The sequence below is a fragment of the Camellia sinensis genome, chromosome 11 (assembly GCF_055761805.1).
Source record: "Camellia sinensis isolate YWXY chromosome 11, ASM5576180v1, whole genome shotgun sequence".
NCBI lineage: Eukaryota > Viridiplantae > Streptophyta > Magnoliopsida > Ericales > Theaceae > Camellia > Camellia sinensis.
In genome coordinates, this window is record NC_138971.1 from 30,157,891 (window position 1) to 30,175,988 (window position 18,098).

The 18,098-nt window shown below is 35.5% G+C and overlaps 2 protein-coding genes across 2 annotated transcripts; both read left to right on the forward strand.

The window, feature by feature from the left end:
* Positions 1 to 222: 222 nt before the first annotated feature.
* Positions 223 to 10,364, forward strand: LOC145802221 (putative late blight resistance protein homolog R1A-10). Its single transcript, XM_082894902.1, has 4 exons — positions 223 to 439; positions 8,515 to 8,601; positions 9,116 to 9,203; positions 9,275 to 10,364. Exons 1-4 carry the CDS (start codon positions 223 to 225, stop codon positions 10,362 to 10,364), a joined length of 1,482 nt encoding a protein of 493 aa, XP_082751028.1.
* A 5,900-nt stretch (positions 10,365 to 16,264) lies between these two features.
* LOC145802222 (uncharacterized) lies at positions 16,265 to 17,380 on the forward strand. Its single transcript, XM_082894903.1, has one exon. The coding sequence runs from the start codon at positions 16,265 to 16,267 to the stop codon at positions 17,378 to 17,380; it is 1,116 nt and encodes a 371-aa protein (XP_082751029.1).
* Positions 17,381 to 18,098: the final 718 nt, after the last annotated feature.

Here is an 18,098-nt window from a genome sequence, read left to right on the forward strand (position 1 = left end):
TTCAGTCCCGGACCCGGCCCGACCCCGGCCCCGATCCCCGCCCCGGTTCCCCGACAGGAAATTACTAAGTTACCCCGTCTATATATATATATAATATATGTGTATGTGTTAAGGCTTGGTCAACACACTCCTCACACACATACACAGTCTCTCCTCTCTCTCTCTCTCTCTCTCTCTCTCTCTCTCTCTCTCTCTCTCTGCAGGTGCTATTCGCTCACGGTCATGGCGATCTCCTCCTCCTATCACGGCTCCTCCCATCACGGTGATCTCCTCCTCCTATCTCCCATCACGACTCCTCCCATCAGGTGCTACTCACTCACGGTCATGGCGGCGGCAATGGCGGCGGCGGCTCCTCCCATCCCTCCTCCCATCACGGCGATCTCCTCCTTCCATCTCCGACGTCTTCTCCCTCCTCCCACCACGGTGATCAGTGTTATCTGTGTGTGTGTGTGTTAGATCTGTGTGTGTGTGTGTGTGTGTGTGTGTGTGTGTGTGATCTGATCTAGTGATGAACAATATATATATGATCTGATCTGATCTGAAAATATATATATATATATATATATGTTAGATCTTTTTTTTTTTTTTTTTGTTGAGCTCATCAGATTGTTAATGGTGATGAACAACAGATCTGTTAGATCTGAAATTTTTTTTTTATTTACATTTGTTACATCTTAAATTTTTGAGCTCATGAGATTGTTAATGGTGATGATCAACATTGTTAATAATTGTTGTTGTTGTTGTTGTTGTTGTTGTAGTTTGAAGAAATCATGGAACTAATTTTTTTTTTTTTTCTTCTCTTTTGGTCGGGGACTTTTCGGGGTCGGGGAAACCCAATCCCCGTTAAGGGGCGGGGGCGGGGGCAGTGATGAGCTCCCCGTCGGGGTCGGGACCGGGGACGGGGGGAGTTTCCACCATCGGGGATCGGGGACGGGAAGGGTGATCCCCGGCCCCGCCCCGCCCCGTTGTCATTCCTAGCCTGGGCTAAGGCCATTGAGGCCTGTGCTTTAGGTCCCAAGATAGGGGCCTCAAATTTAGTAAACTATTGTAGTATATTACAAATTTAAATTGGCCCAAATTATTTTTGTTATTTTAGAACCAATTTAAAGGGCCCGAAAATATTCTGTTGGACCATATTTATTTATAAGCGTCATTTGGCCCAATTAAAATTCAAATATCTACAGAAAGTGTTGATGGCCCAGGGAGAAGAATAATACATACAAGCTCTTAATCTCTCTCTCTCTCTCTCTCTCTCTCTCTCTCTCTCTCTAACACACACACACAAATTGACGAAGGAAAGGAAGCATACCAAGCATAAGCAGAGCACTAAGCAGTGGCAGAAATTGATTGGAAATTATCAATGGCGGCGACTCACTCACTCACTCTCTCTCTCTCTCTCTCTCTCTCTCTCTCTCTCTCTCTCTCTCTCTCCCTTTCCCTCTTACTATCAGATTTTAATAGAATAAATAAATTTGTCCTAATTTTTTCTACCTTATTTCTTTATCAGATTTTATTGGAATAATAAAATTATTCTAATTTTTTTTTTTACCTTCTTTGTTTATCAGATTTTAGAAGAATAAAAAGTTTTCCCTAATTTTTTTGCCCTAATTTTGTTTCATTAAATTATTTTTTATAACTTCTTTACTATTAGGTATGAATGATTAGTGGATTGAATTGTGATTATAGTCATGTTTCCTAAGAAGCATAGTTTTAGAAATGAAAAGAGATAGAAGAAGCTAAAAGTAGAACAATTAATTCAATCTCAATCGGGAGCACTTGATAAATATTTTGGTAGCAAGAAACAAGTAGATTTGTTTGCTTCACACTGTTAGAACATTTCATTAATTAGGTTAGTTGATTAATTAATTTGTTTTGTTGATTTGAACTATACCTTATGGTAACTTTTTTTTTTTTTTTGGTACTCTAGAATGAATACATTTTGATATCTATTTTAGTATTAATCACCGGTAGTGATACCAAACAGGGTGGTTTTTTTTTTTTTTAATGAATATTGGCCCCCTTTTTTTGATTTCACCTTAGGTCCCTAAAAACTCAAAACCGGCCCTATTACTATCTTTGGAGGAAAAAAAAAACGTAAGTGCCAATTTGCAATTGACACAAATTTTCCATGCTTACAGCTATATTAGCTTATGGCATTTATTTGTACAAAACTAAATGACAAATATTATTTGAAAATTAGATTATTTATTTTTTGAGAGATAAATGTAATAAAATAACATGACTATAGTTATCGAATCGATCTAATTTTTTTCATGAATGATCTACATGTTATGCTCTAAAAAATGAATAATTCAAATCATTGACATGAGGTCCATGGTGAACCACAGGAGCACGAACAGTACATTCAGTCCAGTTTGTGAATTGGAGACAACCAGCTACCTTTCAATAATATGCTATAAGATACCAACTAGTCTTCTAAAGACAGGAATGAGGTTGGTGTTATTCTTTATAGGCATAGCTATAACGGCCCCCTACTTGCTGGCCCAAGTAACTTGTGGATTGACCAACAATACCCAAAAGCTTAAGTCCAAGTTACTTAGTAGCAAGGTAGTGGTGCTTTATATGCCCAAGATCACCCATGCAAACTTCCGATGTGGGACAGGGTGTTACAATAGCACCATGTTGTGCATCCATGAAGGCATGTCCCAGATTCATTTTAATGATCTGAAATATTCATAGTGTAGGGTTCATTGAGTAAATCAGGTATGAAAAAAATCAAATTAATTAGACATCTGTAATCCACAACAAACCACGTTTATGTTTAAAAAAAAAATAAATGGTTAACATGATTTTAATAATTTTTAGGGTTATTATTCGTCTTGATCATGGGGTTATAGTTGTCTGATTAATTTCATTTTTTATATGAATAATATGCTCAATAAATCTTATAATATGAACTGTTTGAATTATCAAAAAATAGTCAAAATAAACATCATAGGATGTGACAGCATGGGTGACATGAGTTGTCTGACATATAGTAGTTGGATTTTTTTTTTATTTTAATATTTGGTATTGTTTTTCAAAATTATATATATGTGCTTACTTTTTATGTCAGTCTCGTACAGATAACTCTAAAAGGTAATAATTTTTTTTAAAAAAATACTAAATAAAGAAGGGCACTTGGTCATAAATATAAATTTAAATTTAAATTTTGTTTGGTTAAAAGTTTACATTTTAAAATAATTTGTCCATAAAGAAATGACCAGACAAAATGACCAAAATACCCTCTGTATATATATATTTTATAACCATGGTTTGGGAGCCCAGACCTCTCTCTCTCTCTCTCTCTCTCTCTCTCTCTCTCTCTCTTCACTTCTGTCGCCACCATTGCCAGTGACTAACCACCACCACCATTATCGTCTCGTTGATTGACCACCTCTCTCTCTCTCTCATCTTTTCATCCTTTTGGTTCCCTTAGATCTATCGTCGCTTCTTCTTTCGACATTGGCCTCATCCTTCTTCGCACTTGTGCTTCACTAGCGACGGATCTGTCGGAGGTGAAAACCATGGCTCAAATCCATTTATTTTATCTCTCTCTATCTCTCTCTATCTCTATCTCTCACTCTCTCTCGATCTTGAAAATTTAAAGCTTAAAAAATGCTAAGGCCAAATCAAAAATAGATCAACTCAGATCCATCACTCGAACCACCACTATCGTCTAGATCATGACGATCACGATGAGATATATGCAAGATAAAAGCCTAGATCTTAGTTGATCTAAGGTTTTGTTGATAATATCCTCAAACAAGTCTATATTTAGGTATATATATGTATGTATGTGTGTGTGGTAAATCAACAGAACTTGCTTGAAGATCCCTAATCTGAGTTTTTTTTTTTTTTTTTGAACAGATAAGCAAATTCTCTCTCTCTCTCTCTCTATTATTATTATTATTATTATTATTATTATTATTATTATTATTATTATTATTATTATTATTATTATTGTTATTTTTTTTTTTTTTGTAGTTGTTGATTTTTGTTGTTGATGAAGATGATGAATGTTGTGGATGATGAAACAAATTTGTAAAATGGATAAGAATTCTCAACATATTTGTTTAAGAGTGGAATTGTTTCAATATGTTAAACTTATCTATTGAAAAATTGTTTAAGAGTGGAATTGTTTAACAGATAAGAAAAATGAATTCTTCATATATGTTAATAGATTTGTTTAAACCTATTTGTTAAAAATTGTAACAGATAAGAATGAATTCTTAAACCTATTTCTTATCTGCTAAAAATTCAAACTTATCTGTTAAGAATTGTCCAATCCATTACAAGTTTTAAGAAATTCTTATCTTAAAAATGAATTCTTAAAATTTTAACATATAAGAATTCTTATTTTAACAAATAGGTATAATAGATAAGAAAAATGAATTTTTATTTTAACAGATAAGAAATTGTTATTTCAACAGATAAGAAAAATTGAACAAATAGCAAAAAAAAAAAAAAATTTGAACAAAAAAAATGAATAGATAGTCAAAAAAATTAAACAGATAAAAATATATTTGAACAGATAGTCAAAAAAATTAAACAAATAAATATTTGAACAGATAGTTAAAAAAATTAAACAGATAGATTGAGGGGTAAAATTAAAAACAAAACGTCATCCAAAATAATAAAAAGTGCTGCTATTAGCACCCCATCAATTATTTTGGACCCCCTATTTTTTTGGACCCTCACTTATAAATTCTAAAACCCTTAAAATTTCTTTTCTCCCCTCAAATAATACCAAAATTATTCTTATGGAAATATTTCACCCATTCAATTGAATACACACACCAACACCCCAAAAAGTCTCTCTTCCAAAAACCCTAACAAAACCCACGAAGGTGATTACTACTTCATCTCTACATACTTGTTCATGACCTGAGAATATAAATATTCAGCTACCTGTTCTTGAACAAATAAACAATGTTCGGGCATGTGTTTCAAAATTTTGGTCATATGTTTGGGAATTTAGTCCCGAAAAAATGACGAACAGTTTTTAATATTTTTGCCATGTTTTTTAAAAAACTTACCCTTATAAGGCCAATCTCATTTGAGCTAAGAACACCATCAAAGTTATGAACCTCCTCTGAGCTTTTATTGTTGCACTCCTCTCGTCTCATAAAATTGTAGTTGTCGGAAAAATTTGCACTCATTGTCATTGCCGAAGAAGTGTAAGTAATCAAATGGTTGCCACCGTTACCACTGGAATATTGCTGCCAAATGGTTTTCATGATTTTAAGAGTGGATAGGTTTTGAAGGTGGGGTTTGGGAAAGATGGATGAGTGGTGATGGGAGTGGGTACTCTCGTAAACCCTTAATTCATGATTTAGTAGGTGTGTAGGTTTAATTGTAAGATTGGTGTCCCAAAATTATTGATGTCCTTTTTAGTAATTTCATTTGAGGTTATTATTGTAATAAAAAAAAAAAAGAGTTAAAAAACGAGGGATCCAAAATAATTGAAGGGGTGTTAATGGCAACACTCATAATAAATGAACTTACCAAATTATTTTATAAATGGTGGATCTCTCACCAATAAAATATATACATCTTAAAATTTTCATGATATTGTGTGTTATGCAATCGCTTATTCAATGGTAGAGAATTTTCATGAAATTTTCCATGGTATGAAGGCTAGAATACCATGAAAAGTTTCATGAAAATTCTCCACCCTTAAATTAGTTTGTGATGTTTTATTGTGTGTTATGCAATCACATATCCAAGGGTGGAGAATCTTCATAAAAATTTTCATGATATTTCTTTCATGAAGCCTAACATTACTCTTTTTATATTTATGTTTAATCTTTTCTTTTCTTTGTCATATTCTTTTCTCTATCTTTTATGGGTCGTGCTATAATACAGACCCTTTTTTGGGGTGTGTATATATATAAATTATGATATATGTGGTGTTGATATCACACATGTCATAACTAAATCATTTTCAAGTCATAATTAAAAATAAACAAAATGGGTCATAAACCAAACACCACTTAAATCCTAACCAAAAACCTTTTCTATCAGAACTAAAATCGTAATCACAATAAGTCATAATTAACATCACTATGAGTCAACCAAGTCATAGCTAAGGGTTATAACCAAACACCACTTCGGCATAACCAAAAACTTCTCTTGTAATAACTAAAATAAAACCACGAGAAGTTATAACTAAGTCATAACTAACACTACAATAAGTCATAACCTGCAATACAATGAGTCATACTCAAAAATCATAAATGTCGTAACTGGGTATATGGTGCACATTCTAAAACGGGGTGTACATTATAGAATTTCCCTATATATATGAGAAATTCTATATCTATATCTATATGTATACTATTATATATGTAAACAAGTTGTAAAGTCCTTGTTCATGAAAACCTCAAATCTATTTTTCTCAAATTTATGAATTTTTATAGGGTAAAAATATACGTGTCATCACATTATTGGTTCTCATCTATTTTCATTTTCATTTTTATAATTTTAATGATCAATTTGGGAATACCTTTCAAATTTTTTTCATTAATTAGAGAATAACCCTATATAGCAACTTTCTTCTTCTTATATATACTAGCGAATTACTTATGTTTGAAAGCACTCGTAACATAATTTGACACGACTTAAAATCAATCACTCTCATACAATTGGCCTATCTCTTCCCATTTCATTTCCAATTTATAGGTAATCACAATTTACTTTAGATCAGTTAAAAAAAAAATTTTGTACACAACCAAATGATCAAAACTAGGTTTTAGAATTGATTAAAAAAATAACCTTTACTTAATTCTTGAATTGAGCTCTTCAATAAAAAATAAAATTAAAAAAAAAAATAGGTCTAATAAAAAAAAAAATGGTAGAGAGGAGAACTCTAAACTTATTTTAAAAAGTATATAGTCAAAGTAGCGTTTAGTCAAGAGCATAGATATCCCATTGTCATTGTCATTGGATCCACTAGTTGAATTTACAACCATCATCCCCATGCTAAAATGAAAAGAAAAAAAAAATTAGGAAAAATATTAAACAAAAGGCTTAAAAAATAATAGAAAATAAAATAGTTAAAAACAATATAATATATAAATATATATTAGAACTCTCTCATCCACTATCACTTCTGCTTTTGGCCAAGCTACGAACAATGGCAAGGGAGACAGAGGTTTATGTGATGGTAGGGAAGGGATAAGAATGGGTTCCCGCACCATCACCACTGTGCAAAATGAAAAAGTGCACCAAAGCTGAAAGTCCAACAAGAAAATTGTTAAAAATTTACATACTCATGAACGATAGACATTTTCAAAAACCATTCTACTTTATTATAATATATATATTTGCATAGTATGATTTGTAGACGGGTTATGCTACGGTGAAGGATGTGTATGTAAGTTATAAGGGTTAATTACTGTAAATATCATAATTGAATCTATTTCAGTCATAATTTAAATAAATAAAAAATGAGTCATAAGGTATAACCAAAGATCTTTTGGATCTTAACCAAAATAATGTCATAGCCAACGTTACAACTAGTCATAACTAACACCACAATATGTATAACCAAATCATAACCAACACCACAATAGGTCATAGCCAAATATCACAAACGTTCCATATGTATTAATCCACATGGATATTGTTATTTAATACTTATATATCACACATTCCAAAAAAAATTAAAAATTAAAAATTAAAAAATTAAAAAAATCAAAAAATCAAAATTTAAGTTAATCTCCATTTTTTGGAGAAAAAAATTAAACACCAAACTGGTTTCCCCTTTTTGTTTTTAAAATTTTTGTAAGCATAAACAAAAAATTATAAACATAAATATTACCAAATGGGAGTTTAAGAACTCAACATTAAGAAAAATCACTAAAGTGGAGGAGTGGATGTTGATCCTTGGCTTGCTACCCAATCCTTGTTGGGAAGTGTTGATCCTGATAACTCCACCACTTCAATCACACGAACCTAATAAATATAACCTCAAATAAATTAATATTTTTATATCTTTCACACATCCACAAGAACCCACTATATATATGAAATGCTTTAATATACAAGAAACACCAAATCAATTCCCCCAATTTAATAGCCAAACACACCTTATCCAATATACCGAACTCTATTGTCAAAACTACACCTACACAAACTAATATTGCACTGTTTCTACAACCCACACAATTACACTATACAAGTTGCACCATACATCCAAAATCTCAACACTTAGGCATCCACACAGATTTCCTTTCCCATAATGTTTAGACTGCCTATTAATATACTATGGTGCAGAAAGGTACCTCAATCAATGGGCATATCAAGAATGTCCTGCGCCCTTAGTTCCTACCGCCGATTCTCCTTGAATCCTCTGTGTAAATGTGATAATGAAATAATATAAAACCCTTTTTCTTTTTTTTTTAAAGGGTTATAACCTAATTTCTTCAAGTTACTAAATTATCCATACAAATTAATTTAATTACTAATCTATCCAATAAAATAATTCTACACATAACTTTGGTTTTACAGACGGCAAGGCATTGACTGTAAAAGAGAAACTTGCTGGAAGGAAGAAGCAGCTGCACATTATATCAATTGTTGGGATGCCTAGACTCGGTAAGACAACTTTAGCCAGAAAAGTGTACAATGATCCTTATATCACACACTACTTCCATATTCGTGCATGGACCTATGTTTCTCAAGTACCCAAAAAAGGAGAAATGCTATTGAACATTTTACATTCTGTTAATCTCCTTACCGATGAAGTTACAAACATGAGCAATGAAATGTTAGGCGAAAAGTTGTACAAGCACTTTAAGGGGGAAGAGATATCTCGTTGTCATTGATGACATTTGGGATATTGGTGCCTAGGTCGATCTTAAAATGTATTTACCAAATGATAACATTAGAAGTAAAGTTGTGTTTACTAGTCGTCACATAGAGGTGGCTATGCATGCCTCACCTGATAGCCAACCTCGTTGTATTCGTTTTCTAAATGAAGAAGAAAGTTGGGAATTATTTCAATGGAAGGTGTTTCAGAAAGAAAGTTGCCCTGCAGCACTAATTGAAATTGGGAAACAAATAATGAAAAAATGTAAAGGGCTTCCACTTGCAATTGTTGTAATTGCAGGTCTTCTCGCGAAGAACAAGAAGACAAAAGAGTGTTGGAAACAAGTTTCCCAAAGTGTAAGCTCGTACATTGTCATTGATCCAAACCAGTACTTGGACACACTAGCACTGAGTTTCAATCACTTGCCTCGTTGCTTGAAACCATGCTTCCTCTATTTAGGAGCATTTCCAGAAGATCAAGAAATCTCAGTGCAGAGATTAATTTGGTTATGGATAGCTATGGGGTTTATACAAAAAAAATTAAGCAGAAAAGCTTGAAGGAAGTAGCGGAGGGTTACTTAATGGATCTAATTCAAAGAAGTCTAGTAATTGTTGCTCGAAAAAAGTTTGATGGTCGAATTAAAACATGTCGTATGCATTATCTTTTGCGTGATTTATGCTTGAAGAAAGCCAAGGAAATAAATTTTCTACATTGGATTCACAATTATAAAGATGCTTGTCCTTATTCTTCAAGTAACTACAAAACAAATAACCGTTGTTGCATGTGCATCCATTCTGACTTCTTAGAACAATTTGATCATGTTGCCTTTGAATCTTATTCCCCAACAGTTGTTCAATCATTCTTGTGCTTCAATAATGATTCAGCAGAAGAAATTGATTATTTGAACTATACGTTTGATGATGTGTCCGTGTTTATTTGTCGGACCTTCAAACTTCTTAGAGTGTTTCACTTCTGGTATGAGAGTACCTTCTTTTCAACCAAAATAACACAACTTCTTAATTTGAGGTATTTGGCAATTATTTTGGATGGTTACTGGAAATTGCCTCCATCAATATCCAATCTCTCAAACCTAGAAACAGTTATCATTTTAACATATACCAAAGTTATTCTGCCATATAATTTTTGGACAATTCTGAAGAAGAGGCATCTTCATATTAATGGAGCAAGATTTTCTGTGTCTTTGTGTTCTGAAGAAGCAGCAGTGGATCACAGCTATCCCTGTGTATTAGAAAACCTACAAACCATCACAAACTTAGACCCATATGGATATGCTCAGGATTTATTGGCAAGGATTCCTCATCTTACAAAGTTGGGATTTTGTGGATATCTAGTATCAGATTTGAGGCATTTGGTGTTACCTAATCTAGAAATTCTAAGACACATAGACATTTTAAAGCTATACAATTTGTCATTACTTAAGTCGACCGATCTCCAAGGGGTCAAGTTTCCTGTAAATATTAAGAGTCTAACCTTGAAATATGTAGGGATAAAGTGGGAGAAGATATCAATCCTTGGGTTGTTGTTGTGAGAATATATTGTGTATATTCTAAATTAGGCATGCTTGTAGTTGTACATATTAGAGGCATGATTGTACTTTCCTATTAGAGGCGTGGTTGTATTTTTCTTTTTGGTTTAGGAGTTAGGGATATATAATCTAAGGTCTAATTGTAATCAAACATACAATTGAATATACAGCTTCATTCAGAAAACTTACATGGTATCAGAGCCAAGTGCGAAACCCTAGTAAAAATCGCAACTGGTTCTCTGGTTCTGAGCTTTAGTTCGGTCAAGCCCTCTGATTCTGCTCTTTGGCTTTAATCGAAGCTCATCAAACTCTTTCAGTGATCTTTGAAGTCACATTTCTCACCAGAGTCTCGACTTCATTTGTCAATTGAAACATCAGTTTAGTCACCTCCCTGGTTCGACTTCGTCTGTTGCTGGCATAGCATTGTGACCCACCGTATCAGGATCTCTCTCTGTGGTTCAGTTCTTCATTGTGTTCATCATCTACTCCTCCGATTTGTGACCCTGTTTTTCTCCCTCTTTAGATTCTGGTTCGATGGATTCTTCTCTCTCTCTCTAGTCCTACTTCGACTCAGGTTTTGTTTTGGATATATCATGGTTGGTTGGCCCATCAACTTTGTTTTGGGTTTATTACTTATTATTGCCTATCAGCTTTCTATCTATTACACTGTGACCCATCTGGTTCTAATTTTTTTTATTACAGTTTGCCCCATTAGCTTCTTGTTTATTACAATGCTAGATGATAAAATTGTTAGGCCCGAAAATACGTCACTTGCTTCAAATGAGTGTGCCTTCTGCCATCAGAGGGGTCATTAGAAGTATCACTGTCCCAAGAAGGGATGTCTATCTACCTCAGTTGTTTCCTCTCTTCGTTTAGGTTTACTTGGGTCTTCTTCAAGTATCTCTTCCTTTGTTTGGTTTTCTTACTCTGATGCCTCTCATCATATGACTCATCATCTCTCCTTACTTCAAAATTGTAATCTCCCACCCTTTCCTATTATTGTTAATGCTGCTAATGGGTTTGGTATGTCTGTTATATCTGTTGGGTCTATTTTACCGTCTGCTATGTCTGCTGTCTCTATTCCATCCGTTCTTTATGTTCCTCAGTTATCTGTCAGTTTATTATCTATCAGTCAGCTTGATGTCTCTGGTTTTGATGTTATCTTTTCTTTTTCTATTTGTTCTGTACAGGATTGGATGTCTAAGCAGCAGATTGGGACCGGTGGTAAAGTTGGAGACCTTTATGTGGTGGAGAGCTTGTATTTGCCTATGGCAACCTCTCTAGCTGCCTTTTTTCTCTTTTCAATTAGATTCTCTGTCTAGTCCTTTCTACTTGTGGCATTCTAAATTAGGACATTTATTTGTTAATTGCTTACGGTCTTTAACTCAGTCTGGTATATTGGGTAAAGTTTCTCCTAGTGAACTTACTGAATGTCGGGGGTGTAAACTTGCCAAAATGACAGCCTTACCTTTTCATAAAAGTACTTTTATATTTGATACATCATTTTCTTTAGTTCATACTGATGTTTAGGGCCCTTCTCCTGTTCTCACCAAAGGGGGTTCTGCATACTATGTGTCATTTGTTGATGACTGTTCCCGTTACACTTAGGTTTACCTAAGCAGGCAAATGACGAGAAAGATGTACTGAGAGTAGTAGAAGACTGGCGGTTCAGCAAGTGACGCAGAACATCCTCAATTTCAAGAGTAGTCATGCCAGAGAGACCATCAGAAGCCTGGCCAATGAAAGTAGAAGTAGAATCAAATGTATCAATGACACTAGGCTGATGAGCCCGTAGATAGGAGCCACGTCCTCTAGACTGGCCTGACCAACCTCCGGATAGATTCCTATGAAGCTTCCAACACGTCTCATGAGTATGGTGCAGTTTCTTACACTAATCACAGAATACAGACTCCTTAGCGGCAGCGGTAGACGGAGGGATGGGAGTCAAGCTAAGGCCATCTCTAGAGGTAGATAGTAATGCTGAGCGTTTAGTAGAGACAGAGGACATCATAGCAGACCGGTGACTCTCCTCATTCTGTACATAGGCAAATGCCTTCTGAAGTGAAGGAAGAGTGTCCATACTCAGAACCCTACTCCAAACCGGATCATACTCCACATTGAGACCGGCTAGAAACTTGAAAACCCTTTCCTATGCAATGAACTTCCTGTACCCGACGGAATCAGCAGTGCAAACAGGCTTATAGTCCTGCAGGTGATCAATGCGTTTCCAGTTGTTGGTGGGGAAGGTGAAGTATTGAAGAACCGTCTACTCCCTCTGAACAGAGCTCTCAATAGAGTGACATAACTCAAATGCCTGTAAGAAATTCCCTTTGCGGGAATAGGTGGTAGCCACAGCATTCCAAACATCTTAGGCAATCTCCACAGACAAGTGGCCCTCGCCAATGTCTGGTACCATCGAATGAATAAGCCAAACCATAATCAAAGAGTTGGTAATCTCTCATTGGTCATAACCTAGGTTAATTGTGCTCGGTGCCTATATCCTGCCATTGACATACCACATCTTCCCTCTGCTCTTCAAAAACATAGTCAAACTCTACGACCACGCACTACAAGAAAAAACACTTTCCGTGACCAACATTTTGGTCGCGAAAAGTACCACATTTGGTCGCTAAAACCTTTTCGCGACCAAAATATGTTGGTCGCGAGTTGGCCGCTAAAGCCTCGTGACAGATGGTTTTCTACAACCAAAAAAGCCTTTGGTCGCTAAAAGTGACCATTCGTGACCAACTTTTTTGGTTGCGGAAAGTCCAATTCATATTAGCCAAAAGGGAACTTTTAGCGACCAAAGATAAGTTGGTCGCCAAAAGTTAGCGCCTTGACCCAAAAAAATAATTCATTTGTGCTGCCTGGGTCTTGAACTCCAGACCAAGGAGTCACCATGCACCCAATCCACTCTGCCAATAACATGCCTCTTGTTCATATTTGGCAAAAAAACTATATAACCCATAAAAATCGAGTTATATATTATTTTATAAAACTTTTAATGCCTAAATGTAATTACAGTAGTATCCTTTTTTAAAAAATTTATCCTGTCATAACTTTCCGCGACCAACTTTTTTTTTTTGGTAGCCAAAGGATAATCTTCCGCGACCAAAAAAGCCTTTGGTCGCCAATAGGTATATTTTCTGCGACCAACTTTTTTTTTGGTTGCCAAAGGGTAATCTTCCGCGACCAAAAAAACCCTTGGTTGCCAATAGGTATACTTTCCGCGACCAATTTTTTTTTTAGTCGCCAAAGGGTATACTTTCCGCGACCAACTTTTTTTTTTGGTCGCCAAAAGGTGATCTTCCGCAACCAAAAAAGCCTTTGGTCGCCAATAGGTGTACTTTCCGCGACCAACTTTTTTTTTTGGTCGCCAAAAGGTGATTTTTCGCGACCAAAAAATTGTGGTCGCCAAAAGTTAAATTTTAGTCGCAGAAAGTGGAATATTTGCGACCAAAAAAAATAGGTGGTCGCCAAAAGTGTTTTTTCTTGTAGTGACGCGAGATAATTCTGACCATTAAATAGAGAGGTGGTGATTTTAAGACTAGGGTTGGGGTTATCCGTCATAGTAGTAGGTATAGGGGAACTCTCACTCTTAGGTGTCTGAGAAGTAGTGGATACACCGGTAGAATCTGCCATAGATACTGTACTACCAAACCCGAAACAAAATTACTACCAATCACAAACTCGGAAGGTGGTGGTGGAAGGAACAACACACCAACCACTATGAAAGCATAAAGTATTTTTTTTTCTTTTTTTCTTTTTTTTTCTTTTTTTTTACTGCATAAAGTTTTTATTTATTTATTTATTTTTATTTTTTTTATGAAGAGAAAACAAACAGAAAGAAAAAAGAAGGAAAGAAGTCAAACTACCATACGTGAGGCAGACCAACCAGAGGGCAATGAAGCCGTCAGCACTAGTCGACCACCCAGGTGACCACGAAGGCACCAGGCGACCCCCAGGTGCTGCCGACTGGCCTAGAGAAGGGCAGGCTAGGGTTCCAGGGGTGCCGACAGACCTACAAGAGTCCGCTAGGGCTGGAGGCCCTTCAGCTTGAGTTAAGAGGGCTAGGGAAGGTTCAGCTTGAGCCGAGAAGGCTAGCGAATGTGTCGGTCTAGGCTTAAAGGGTCACATGAGTGGTCGGCTGAGTATGGGTGACTCCGGCAGACCTTTCGGTAGTGATGGAGGGTGGTTGCTTGGTGTCGCTGGAGTGTGGGTGATGGGTTTAGGGTTTTGGCTCTGATACCATGTAACTTTTAGAGAACACCAAGATTATGGAATGATTAGAATATCATCCCCTATTTATATTGATAAAGATTAATAATTACAAGGGAGCCCTAAGGCATAAAATAATTACAAAATAATAACCCAAATAATAATCTATTATTCTAACAAAAATCTCATTTTGTTTCTAATTATTATTTATCTATATAGAATACATTTCTGTACAAATTATATTTGTTTCTTGTTTGAATCGTTATTAACTGTTTCACATATGGTTATACAAATTTAATATTAGAGGTGTCTTGTTTCACAAACTATTCTTACTTTTACAGAATTTTTTGATGTCATTTTTATGAATGGTGCAACTGTTCAAGTTTATTTTGTGGAAGTACTGACTTATGGGCAAAGTCGGTATATAATTTCGGTATATCTTATATTTCAATTTATGACCGGGGTTGTTTCAATTTGTCGATATGCTTCCTTTCATTTGTATATATGTAGATGGCATCTCATGAATTTATTATTAAATAAATTATGATATGATGCATAACAATTGAAAAATTATAACTGAACTATTTATTAATATATTCTTAACAATTACATGGGTATATGTATTTTTGATATCAATAAATTTTCAATTAATTTGGGATGACGTTTATATGAATGTTGCCACTGTTAGATCTCTTATAAGAGAGTGTATGTCGTGTGTATATGACATTCTTTTTTTGTTGTGGGAGTGGCATATTTGCACCATCATGGCAATTGTTGACATCATAGAAGTTTAAATATGATTATTTAAATAGTGGTATTGTTCCATTTAATTAGATATGAATCAGGAAATTTTTTTGATAGTCATCTCTATTGTTAGAATCGTACGATTCGCGATTCGAATCGTACGATTCGGTTCGATACACATAGAAATCGATTCGAACAGGTACATGGAATCGGAAATGGTGCAGAATCGCATCTGAATCGATCGATTCACGATACGAATCGAAGAATCGCTGAATCGCACGATTCGTTACTGTCGCGGGTCGACCCAGTTTCTCGGACCCGAATGGGAAAAAATCAATTTTTGGGCCAATTTTTTTGCTTTTTCTGGGCACAAGATGGGTCGCCTGGCCTTCTAAGACCAAACGACAGTCCACCCAAGGTAACCCATGATCCCTTTTTACTTCCAATAGACAAAACCCTAGAAAGACTCACCTCTCTGTTCGACGCAGAGCTTCGTGGTCCCTCTTCGCAGTGTTTGGTGGTCCCTTGCTGTTGGAATCTGCTTCGTGGCCCTTTGTGTAGTCTTCGTGGCCCTCGACGCAGAGCTTCGTGGTCCCTTGCTGCTGTTTGGTCGTCTCTTCTTGCTCCTGCAATTTTGTTTGAGGTAGTACACTACCAGACAAACTTCAAATAGGGAATATAAAATACTATATTACTTTAGACTCCTCCTTTTCCATTACTTTATTGTCCATTATCCATTACTTTATTATTGTTTATTGTGTGGACTGTAGAAGCATTGAAGAATCTGCTTTGTGGGTGGAACATTACTGTTGTGTGGGTGGAACATTAAAAAAATATTTTATTTTTTTTAATGGATAAAAAAAATATGAAAAGCAAAAAAAAAAAGTGGAAAACAAGATCCAACATGGGACCATTGTACCCGTATCAAAGATGATAATAGAATGTATTTGAGATGTAATTATTGTGGAAAAGATTATTGGGGTGGAGTGATTCGAATGAAAAATCATTTAGCCGGAACTCATAATAATGTTGGTGCTTGTAGTCAAGTTTCTGAAGATGTTATGAATATGTTTTTACAACTCTTAAGTGGAAAAAAACAAGACAACATTATAGACGTTGATTGTTTTGAAGAAAAAAATATTGAGGGAAAAAGTAAAGGGGGAACTATGGATGCGTATGTCACAAAGGGGAGGGCAAAGCAACAAACTTTGAATCAAATGATAAAGCAAAGGGAGCCCGTGATTAGAGATATTTGTAGAGTTATTTATGGGCATGCATTGGCTTTTAATTTAGTGAAAAGCCCTTTGTTTAAGAAGATGTTGAAGTCGGTTGGTGAGTATGGTGTGGGATTGAAACCACCAAGTTATCATGAAGTGAGAGTTTCTTTTTTGAAAAAAGAGGTTGATAATGTGAATGCAAGTTTAGAAGCGTATAGAAAAGAATGGAAGAAGACTGGTTGCACTATAATGTCTGATGGATGGACCGATGGAAAATCTCGCTCTCTTACTAATTTCCTTGTTAATAGTCCAAGTGGAACGGTGTTTATTAAATCAATGGACACCTCCGGTATAATTAAAAATTCAATGAAATTGTTTGAGATGCTTGATGACATTGTGAATGAAATTGGTGAAGAAAATGTGGTTCAAGTGGTAACCGATAGTGCATCGGCATATGTGGGTGCCGGTAGATTATTGGAAGAGAAGAGGACTAAATTGTTTTGGTCCCCATGTGCGGCACATTGCCTTGACTTAATGTTGAGTGACATAGGTGAGTTGACGGTTTTCAAAGATACAATAATTAAAGCCAAGGAAATCGCTGTGTACATTTATAGGCATGCTTGGGTGCTTGATTTGTTCAGAAAATTTACAAAGAATAGAGAGTTGACAAGACCCGCGGTTATTAGATTTGCCACCGCCTTCCTTACTTTAAAAAGTTTCCAAGATAGAAAGCTCCAACTTAGAGCTATGTTTGCATCGGAAGAGTGGGCTAGAAGTAGCTATTCTACATCTGTTAATGCAAAAAAGGCACAAGGAACAATCTTGGGAGATGCTAGATGAAAAATCTAGAAATCCCCTAGATGTTGATTTGTGATTATGTATCAATTTTAAGCAGAATATAACAATCCCAATCAAACAATCAAGACAAAGAGACACAACGATTTAACGTGGAAAAAACCACAATTGGACACCTCCAACTGTGATCAAAAAACCACGGGTAACAGCCATAAGAACAATCCACTAAGAAGATTTAAAGGAATTACACAGGTATACTCTCAATTACCTAGCGAATCCACAACGCCTAATTGAACCAACCTCTATGTGCCTCTTCCAACCCCATCTTCACCACGGAATTGTCTTTCTGATGAGCCACTCTGGATTCCACCAAAGCTTCAGGCTCGAATTCTTCAGAATCCACAACTGAAGAACAACTCTCTCTTTTGTGTATAACAAACAAACCTTTGATGTACTCTCTTTAAATCATGAGTTGAAGACTCAATAAAAACATCAAAGAAAACAAACAAAATATCTCCAGATATAAACCTTAAGATCCAAAAAATAAGATCTGGAGAACTTCAATCAAAAAAGTTAGTCTTGGGAGAAAACCAAGTATTTGTAGAGAACAAAAAGTAATCCTAGATTGGGAAGAAAACAAACTCCTTGAGAAATCCGGATTCTGAGGCTCGCTCGAGCGAAGCTTTGCTGGCTCGAGCTAGGAGTGTATTTTTCATGATTTCTACTAGTGCCTTGGCTCGAGCGACGGACCCTTGGCTCGAGC

Coding starts and splice junctions, on each gene's coding strand:
- LOC145802221 (XM_082894902.1), top strand. CDS start 223: ATGGCGATCTCCTCCTCCTATCACGGCTCCTCCCATCACGGTGATCTC. Junction 440..8,514: donor CACGGTGATCAGTGTTATCT/GTGTGTGTGTGT, acceptor TTGGTTTTACAG/ACGGCAAGGCATTGACTGTA. Junction 8,602..9,115: donor TGTTGGGATGCCTAGACTCG/GTAAGACAACTT, acceptor TTGTAATTGCAG/GTCTTCTCGCGAAGAACAAG.
- LOC145802222 (XM_082894903.1), top strand. CDS start 16,265: ATGTATTTGAGATGTAATTATTGTGGAAAAGATTATTGGGGTGGAGTG.